Raw genomic sequence first — 10,008 nt, forward strand, 5'->3', positions numbered from 1 at the left:
ATGTATGCCGTTCTCCATTGTTCTGGTACTGGGTGTCCATTTAGACACTGATTGATCACATAAGTTAATATTTCAAATAGTTTATGAGTTCCATTCTTAAGCATTTCAGCATAGATTCCCTCAGGTCCAGCGGATTTACCATTCTTTAGGGTCATTACAGCCTTCCTTACTGTTTCGGTACTCGCTTCCTCTCCTTGTATATGTACTGTAGGTTCGCTGGATAATTAGTTATTTGCTAATAAATTGTGTTAAAATATTATCCTGTTTTTATGATGAAATATGATGAAATAAATGGAAAAACAAGTTGTTTAATTATATTTATAACGTATATATTTTATAATATAAAAATCTACGTAAAATTCGAGTATATATATATTTTTTATATTTTAGATGATTTGGACAACGTACAATCAAACTCCATTGAGCAACTAACCTCAGCAACTTACACAAGTCATAGAACCGCTGGAAAATATAAAGCTGTTCTAATCTGTCCCAGTGGTGTTCAGTTTATGTCCGATAATCCAGATCGTTATAACGTAAGTATATTTTACAATGGCGAATGGCGATGGTATGAAGAATATACCAAAACCAAGGTCTGACATTAAACTATAATTCCAATCCACAAGGAAACTAAGTTCGTGTAGCTGGCTGTATACCATGTATCACAAAATTTTTTTTATTTAAAATTCTTTATAAAAGATATATAATTAAAATACCCGATCGGGCTATATCACAAAACGTTTTCGGAATCTGCATTCCATCATCAGTGTGTCTAGATGTACATGTTTTGAGTCACTAAATATTTGGGTAAAAAATTATTCGATCTTTCTTTGCGATCGCAAAGAATGGAGGAGTTTAAGGGAGGCCTATGTCCAGCAGTGGACCGTGATAAATGAAGGCTGGATGATGATGATGATGATGATATTCGATCTTTAATGTTAAGATGTTAAAGTTAGCAGTGGAATTGATAACATGGCAACGCACGACTCTACTTGAGGTTGCTGATCCTGAGACAAAGTGTCTACGAGGACTTGTTGATAGCAACTCATCTTTATACCTCTTTAGTCGTCCTGAATAAACGGAGAGATTTTGTTTTAATGTATCCAGGCACTGTCGGGATGTATTAGCTCTTTTAATGACTTGTCTACTTATTATTCCCCGTATATATTCTGTCATTTGACCAATGTCCCTACGCAATAATTCAATCTTGTTTAGAAGCCGTTTTTCCCAGGGTGTAACTCTGTTATGTCCTGCGTATCTCATGTCCTAAGTACTTATATGAGGTGGTTTCTTCAATATGCATGCCATTTACTGAAATCTTTTCGCTTAACACAAGATTTGTCATGATTTGTGTTTTTGTGTGGTTGATTTTTAATCCTACTTGTAGGGAGGCTAGGTATAGTTTCTCCAGTTGCGATACTGCATCATCGATTATGTCAGCAAAAAGGACAATATCGTCAGCAAACCTCAAATGACTAAGCATTTCTCCATTGACATTAATTCCTTTTTCACTCAGATTTGCGTTCTTAAACATATGCTCTAATAATGTTGTAAACAATTTTGGCGAAATTGTGTCTCCCTGTCGCACTCCCCGTTTTATTTTAAATACGTTGGTCTTTTTATCTGCCAGTTTCACACTTGCTGTCCCATTTTGATAGATGTATTTTATCATGTTTATATAGCGATGATCTATACGGCACTCTGTTAAGGCTTTTAACATCTTTTGATGACTTATTGTGTCGAAAGCTTTTTCGTAGTCAACAAATATCATGACTAATGGCTTGTTATATTCAACACTCTTTTCTATTAAGTTCTTAATTACTTGTAAATGATCATTCGTGCCATATCCTGCTCTAAAACCTGCTTGCTCTCTTGGCTGATAGAAATCCAACTTACTTCCTAGCCTGTTGGTAATAACTCTTGTAAATAGCTTATATACTTGTGACAACAAGCTAATGGTAAGATGATTTCCGCGTTGTTCCATTGCGTTGGTGTTATCGCTTCGCACAGACATTTATTGAACAGTTTAGCAAGTGTCAGTAAGAGCTTATTTCCTCCTAGTTTTAGGCTTTCGGTCATTACCCTGTCTTTACCTGGGGATTTATTGTTCTTCATCACCCGAAGTGCATTTTTAATTTCGTCAACAGTTATGTTCGGCATTAATTCTGAGCCTTGATTCTCTATCTTTGGTAAGGGGCGTCTTTCATCGGATTCACTTGTTTCATAGAGTTGTCTGTAGAAGTCTTCCACTGTTTTCACTATTTCTTCCTTATCAGTCACAATGTCGTCTTGTTTATTTCTTAACTTATGTATGTTCTTTTTTCCTGTGGACATGTTGTGTCTTAGAACTTTCAGATTTCTATTTTTCTCTATCACCCTTGTCACCTCTCTCATGTTATGTTGCCGTATGTCTTTTCGGATTTCTTTGTTTATTGTTTTACTGAGTTGACTAAATTCTGCGTAGTTTGTGTTATACCTATCCTTTAGCCTCCTTCTTTCTTCGATCAGATTTTTAGTGTTGAGACTTATTTTCTCATGTTTTTTCTTCATTTTAGGACAGCACAACTTCTCCGCTTCTTTAAGGGCTTTTACGATACTTTCGTTTAAAACTTCGACCTGTGTTTCGTCGTTGATTTGTTGAAGGTTATGGTCAATGATGTCACGAAAGTGGTCTATATTTTCGGACAAGGTCCATTTACGATTGTCTGATTTTATCATCTTTGTTCGTTCATTCTTTAAATTGAACAGAATTTTTGCTCGAATCAATCTGTGATCGCTTCCAATTGTAAATCTGTTTAAAACAGATACATCTTGTACAATTTCTTTTTTATTAGCAATGATAAAATCTATTTCGTTCTTTGAGAAACCGTCTGGACTTTTCCACGTCCACTTTCGTTGGGGCTTTTTTTGAAAGAATGAGTTCATAGAAAAAAGATTTTCTTGGTGTAAAAAATCTACAAGCATGGTCCCTCTTTCATTTCTTTCTCCATAGCCGTAATTTCCTAGTGCGGTTTCACTTTGGTCTTCTTTATTTCCCAGCTTAGCATTCAAATCTCCTGTTATCAGAGTATAAAACGTCTTAGTACTTTTCAGGGCTGTTCTAATATCTTCAAAGAACATTTCAATCTCTTCATCTGTGTGGCTTGTCGTTGGTGAATACACTTGTATCAATTTTAATTTATATCTTGAATTCAACTTTAAGATTAGAGTGATAACTCTCGAGCTTACACTTTCTATTTTTAATATGTTTGGTACATGTCGTTTGTGTACGATAAATCCAACCCCACCATTTGATGGATTGTCTTCTCCCTTGAAATGGAATAAGGACATAGGACATGAGATACGCATAGGAAGAGATAATCAAACGTGCGAACTAAGTCGCCGCATAGGACTCACTTGGGTGGCATTCGGCAAGCTAAGCTATGTTCTTAAATCAGAACTGCCTATGTGTCTTAAAAGAAAAGTCTTTAATCAGTGCGTGTTGCCAGTACTTACATATGGTGCAGAGACATTAACACTAACCAAGAAAGTAAGAAATAAAATTTGTGTTACCCAAAGAGCCATGGAACGATCGATGTTAGGCATTTCTCGTAGGGATCAGATCACGAACAAGGAAATAAGACGGAGAACAGGAGTGACAGATGCCATAGAAAGAATTATGACCCTTAAGTGGAACTGGGCGGGGCACATAGCTAAAATGTCGGATAACAGATGGACACAGCGAATAATACAGTGGAGACCGAAACAAGAAGCACATCGAAGTAGAGGTCATCCACCAACAAGATGGTCTGATGACATAAAACGGATCGACAAAAATTGGATGCAAACAGCACAAAACAGAAATACATGGAAAAGACTGAGGGAGACCTATATCCAGCAGTGGATAGATCCGGGTTAAATGATGATGAACTCTGTTATCTGTCCTTCCGACATTGGTAGCCCGTCATGTTCTGATCGTAATTAGTTGTTGCTGTTGCTGCACAGTAAATAAAAATGTGCAAATATTCCAGCGTATGGGCTATAAACTCTTGTAAAGCCATTTCTCTTACCAGGATATCGCATAACTCGTTGTTGTTCTGTTGTGTATTATCAGGTTGAGTTTCTGGTATGGCAGGCTCAGTAATCTGCTCATGTATTTCATTAGGGACTTGATCCACATTTACCTCTTGGTGATTAATCTCCCGTTCGACTTCGCTTCTGATATTAGGTATTGCGTCTAGTCTCTGGGATAAGATTGTTTCTAATAATTACCTGGTATTGATCAGCAACTCGTTGTTCAGTTACTTGAATTTCTGGGCAGTCTCTGCAAAATTCGACGTAGAGATCTTGTCGATACCCGATCGTTTCTTGACCGAGGTGTGTCACCTAGTAATAGAAGCGCAAAATATTTTCATTCATGGACGCAGTCCATGTTATGCGCTGCCTCGGTCGTCCCGCTTGGGTGTGTGCCGGCTGATGTTCCAGCGCAGCACCTTCAGCGAGTGGAGCCCTTGGTATTGTTTGGCTCGCTTGTGGTTGTTCTTGTTGTTGTTGGACTGCAGCTGATTGTATGACTTATTCTTGTTCATTGAAGGATTGATGTCTCTAGGGAAGTTTAGCACTTCATATTTTTCGAAGGTGGTCGATAAATTCAGCTAGTATTTGGTGATTTATCTCTCACTATTTTGATAATTCAGCTTCCCTTCATTCTACTTATGGGATTATTCCATTATTTTTTGTCTTTAGTATCCTATACGTTGTACTCTGTACGTTACATCATCTTCTTAGGTCTTCACTCCCCTTTCGGTATCTCAGCGTACTTCTTGTAATTCTTCTCAGTATTCTAATCTGCAGCGGTGTTTGCCATAGATATCTAATTTATATCTGGTTGGTTCTTCACTGTTTACTAATGTTTTGGTTTTCTGAATTAAAGTCGTCATAGTAAATTATTCACTGACCTCTATTAATTGGATAATTGGATGCACACTTAATAGAGTCGTCTGTCCAACCTTTTTGAGCAGTATCGTGGGTATCTAACCATGTTTCATCCAGATAAAATATCGGTCTTCCTTCATCTCTAAATTTAGATATAGCATCCAAGTATTCGTTTCTTCAGTTAATAAGTCGAGGAGAATCTATTATTGGTGATCGCTTATTAATTTTCTTGTATCGAAAACCAATGTGATTCAAAAACGTTGATAAAGTTGAAGGCGAATACGTAATAGAATAGTCTTTAACAAGTTGATCGTAGATCATACTACGAGTTGGAACTAGGTTCTTTGAATATAAATTATAAACTGCTCTTCTAATTACCTCAGCGTTTTTTTTTATTTACTGCTTTATATGTAGAAAAGTCACTCCGCTTTTTACGAGGTTGAATTGTATCTGTAACAATTTTCCACACTGTTGTATTTGGGATCTTTGTCAATCGAGATGTTGCCTTGGTTTGTGATCGTTAATAATAATTGATTCCAACCAACTTAATTTCATGATGATAAGTAAATCAGATGAGTAAGCAAAGATGACTTATTCGCGTATAGCAAAATTTTTTTTAATACCAAGCATTATGCAGAAATTTTAATTAACAATTTATTTGCACTGATAGGTAACGAGCCAGTTCTGTAAATAATATAAAGTCCGGTACTAGTAAGCTGCTATCCGTCGCAAAGACAATTGAGGGATTCTTCTTCTTCTTCAGATGCAAATCCACTAATGGATGTTAGCGATCACATTTTCCATTAATTCTCTATTTCTTGCAATATGTATCAGAGATTGTATGTCGTTAATCCCTGTCCATTGCCTTATGTTTCGGAGCCATGACATTTTCCTACGTCCCATTCCTCTCTTGCCTTCAATTTTACCCTCGATTATAAGTTGGAGAAACTGGTATTTTTCATTTCGCATGATGTGACCTAGATACGCCGTTTTTCTTTTCTTGATGGTTTCGAAAAGTTGGCGTTCTTGGTTTATTCTTTTAAGGACATCTATATTTGTGATTTTCGCTGTCCATGGTATTCTTAGGATACGGCGATAGAGCCACATTTCGAAAGCTTCTAATCTGTTTTATATCCCTCGTTTTGAGTGTCCAGCCCTCTACGCCATATAGCAGCACTGACCACACGTAGCACTTAGTAAATCTTAGTCTCAGTTGAAGATCGAACTCTGAACAAGTCAGTACCTTCTTAATTTTACGAAAGCTTGTCGAGCTTGCTCAATGCGACATTTTACTTCCCTGTCCGATGCCCGGTCTTCAAAAAGCCACGATCCCAGGTATTTAAATTTACTCACTCTTTCAATGGACTTAGTATTCAGTGTTATGGTGGAGTTTTCAAGTGCATCCAAGTTTCTGGAGATGATATGAGGGATAAGTAACATCAATAGGTGTTGTTCATTATTATAATACTACGGTCGACTGGGTCATCCCACCAGCCTCATGCCAAATTTCTTATATCTTGAACCAAACTATACATACAGTGTGTAAATAATAACTTATGAACGTTGTACGTACTAATAACTAAATGCCGCAACTAAGTTAGATTAATTATGGACGTATGTAAATACATACTGTGCTCACACTTTGAAGAAGTCATATGCTCTCTCCTCGCACCAACCATTTCTTTAATTATTTCTTCATCTGTTAAGTCAGCATTGAGATTGTGATCTAAAATCCACTCTTGCAAAGCTTGATTCTGATGAATTAGTCATATCGTAGCAAATTTGATGGGCAGCATCTGGTGCAACTTGCACAGGTCGGTCATTGGATTCTTTGTTAATTTCTATTGGAAGGAGTTGGTTGTTGGGCCAAATATTCTTCCAGATTCAATCAGTGTAATAGACTTGACTTGCTGCCAGGCAAACGCAGCATTGACAATCGCATCTTTGGTTGACTTACAATATCCTCAAGACAATGACTTACAATATCCACAAGGAGTTGTTTCTTGTAATTTACCTTGAGAGTTTTAATAACGGTTTGATCCATGCGCTGAATCAATGCAGTAGTATTTTTTGGTAAGTACATTGTCTTGATATATCTATCGGCAGTTTCGATTTTTAGTTCGTCCTTATCGGGATGTCCTAAAATATTGTCTAACAAGACGAGGGCTTTCACTGGCAGTTTATTTTTTCTTAGCTCATCTTTAACTTGTGGGACAAAGGTGTTCTTGTACCAATCCAGAAAAACTTCTTATGTCGCCCAGGCACGGCTTTGCCACATTTTTCTTAGCTTTTTTTAGCTTCTCAATTTTAACATTTTTGAGGGCACGAGGTTTGTTTTTTACTAAAAACTTTTTTTTTTTCATCTGAAGTGACAAATGTCTTTATTGGAAGTTGCCGCCAGTTTAGACCTGTTTCTTTGGCGTTTTAAAGTTGTTCAGGAGTTAGGTGTAATTCGGTGATAGTTTTGCTCAAATTCGGAATAAAATCAGATATCTCAGACTTATCTGCACTCAACTTCTCTCCACTCATCTGCAAAAATCGTATTTCGTACCGTTTTTTGAAGTTTTAGAACCAACCTTAACTAGCACGAAAATCAGTTTTCTTTGTTAATAACTGATAAAAAACTGAGCTTTATTTTTTAAAATGTCACCTGAAATAGGAGCTTGTCTGCTTCGTTGTTGCTTAAACCAGATGTGCAGAGTTTCTTTAACATCATAAAATTCACTTATTTTAAAGGGTTTTGTGTCATTAGAATTATTCTCTATAGATTTAATACACTTTTTTTGATTTTATCTTTGTTTTTTATAATGTCGTACACTGTAGCTCGTCCAATATCATAGAATTTAGATTTCACCACACTTGCATCTCTTAATAATATCCCATTTAACTTTTAGAGTCAGCATTTTGTGCTTTTGTTTTGAACTTGTGCTCGCCATTGAACTTGAACTTTCTCAACGAATTAAATAAAAGTTTGGCACTACGTATTACTGTATCTAAAAACCCTATCGAACCGAACTGCTCACGGAAAACACACCAACTGAAGCATCTGGTAAGAATGAGATTCATGTCGCGATAAGTTTCAGTACAAGCAGACACGGAGGCGTCCTTGACGGGAGGTGCGACGGACTACCGAGCGTGTCGGATTGCAAAACGTCGGAGTATCAAGGGTGTACTGTAAAAAGCAGAGGAAACAGCTAAACATGTTGTCTGTCTGCAATATATAATATATTATGATCATAGTTATGTAATATGCTTCCGTGTCGTTTTTTAACAGCGTAGTATCATTTGTTTCGTATGATATCTAATTTAAATTTGTATTTGCAGAACATGATAACGAGTGAGGCGGGTTGCTACTGGCGCCACGTAAAAGTAACAAAACCCTTAGAACCACAAAGCTTTCAAATACCCAAAGTATATTCAGAAAGTCGATTACCACCACACGCAAGAAGTAATAGAAGGGTATTTTTCAAATGGAGCAGATGAAACACCAAATATTAACAAAGATGCCTTTAGTATCTAGGGTGGAAGAGTTAAACATGATAGCAGTCTAGTTTTACTTTTATTAACACCTTGTATATAGTAACATAGATTGTGATACCATTGTGGCTTCTTTATTCAATTGACAAATGTTTTTAGATACATAATTTTTAGGTTGAGTTGTACATGATTAGAACATTTGCCATAACTTTTTAAAAATATATAATAAACATTTTATAAATGTTATCACCAACTGTTATTGGAATATATTTTGTATTGAGAGTTATAATAAAACATAAACAAGTACTTATATGTGTTATTATTATTTTTTGCTAAATTATATAAAGGGTAGATTTGAAACGTACTGCATAATTTGTTCACCATGAATCTACATAGAATATCGAATAATCGATCTACATAGAATATCGAATAATCGATCTACATAGAATAGATCATCAAGAATATCAAAGAGTCCAGCGGAGAAAATCTTTACAAAGAATAGAATCGAATGAGCTATTAATAGTTGTAATCCCTACCAGTTGTTTGGAGAGAATGATATCTTTCCAACTCTGCTATACAGGGAAGAGAATATTCAAGATTATGCTGTTTCTCTTACAACAATATTCATTTTATGTAATTTTTCAATTGATTAGAATCTAATTCATTTCTAGGAGTGGCACACGCGCTCCATAGTTATCAAAGTGATATATCAAACCATCTATTATCCTGATCTCTTTTCTTCTAAAGAGTAGAAAACTCTCAATAGCACTCGAAAATACTTCTACAATATTTTAAGACAAACTATTGAGCAATTTACTTTTTTCACAAGAGTTTCTGAAAATATATCTCAATTTAGTCAAAATATTTATTGCCTTAGATAGTCAAGCTGCACTGAAGGCTCTGAACTAAGCAACTGACAGGGCGCAAAAATGTAACTTTGCTGTGGGTGCCAGGTCCCATAAAGGAATTATGAATGCTATTAGTATGTTGTTACTAATATGCTAAAGAAGGAGCAAATACTTCTATTATAGAACTATAGCGATTATGCAGTGAACCAAAAACCCTTATAGTACAAAATGTTCGAAAATGAGAAAGAAAACGTAATTTAGTCTTCTGGCTACAATAAGTTTCCTCGAAAAATGTTCCATGTCAAAGGCAACGAACGAGGTTATTAAAAATACTCTTTGGAGCTTCAAAAGACTGAAATCAGAGTAATCACGAGTGTTATCACTGGTAATTGCTCACTAAAATATCGTATCTGTCAAATTTTCAAAGTGAACACTACAGCTTACAGCAACACGTAGATTTTGAGAAAAAGGAGAGGAAACAGGTAAATATGTTATCTGCAACTGCAAAACAATTGTTTTCCAACTCCATGAGTACCTGGAGTCTTTTAGAGCCTGAGCAGGTAACAAATATCTTTCTTAAACGAATAATAGGCTTTCTTAGAAGTTTAGATCTGTTGGACGGAATGAATACAGATGCAGAATATACAGAAAACACTCTTAAAATTTGTATTAATGAAATTGAAATTATCCTAGAATGGAAATACAATTGGATAACACCAAACTACAAAAAAAGTTACCAAAGACCAGTACGCGGAACTATTCATTACTG

At 35.9% G+C, this 10,008-nt stretch overlaps 1 protein-coding gene across 1 annotated transcript in view; it reads left to right on the forward strand.

The window, feature by feature from the left end:
- Positions 1-8,693, forward strand: part of LOC140450324 (uncharacterized) — a 205,740-nt gene extending 197,047 nt beyond the window's left edge. Inside the window, exons 18-19 of the mRNA XM_072543901.1 lie at positions 391-536; positions 8,239-8,693. Of these exons, the coding sequence (XP_072400002.1) occupies positions 391-536; positions 8,239-8,397 (305 nt within the window). The 3' untranslated portion in view covers positions 8,398-8,693. The remainder of the gene's footprint in view (positions 1-390; positions 537-8,238) is intronic.
- The last annotated feature ends 1,315 nt before the right edge of the window (positions 8,694-10,008 follow it).

The sequence above is a fragment of the Diabrotica undecimpunctata genome, chromosome 9 (genome assembly GCF_040954645.1).
Source record: "Diabrotica undecimpunctata isolate CICGRU chromosome 9, icDiaUnde3, whole genome shotgun sequence".
Taxonomy (NCBI): domain Eukaryota; kingdom Metazoa; phylum Arthropoda; class Insecta; order Coleoptera; family Chrysomelidae; genus Diabrotica; species Diabrotica undecimpunctata.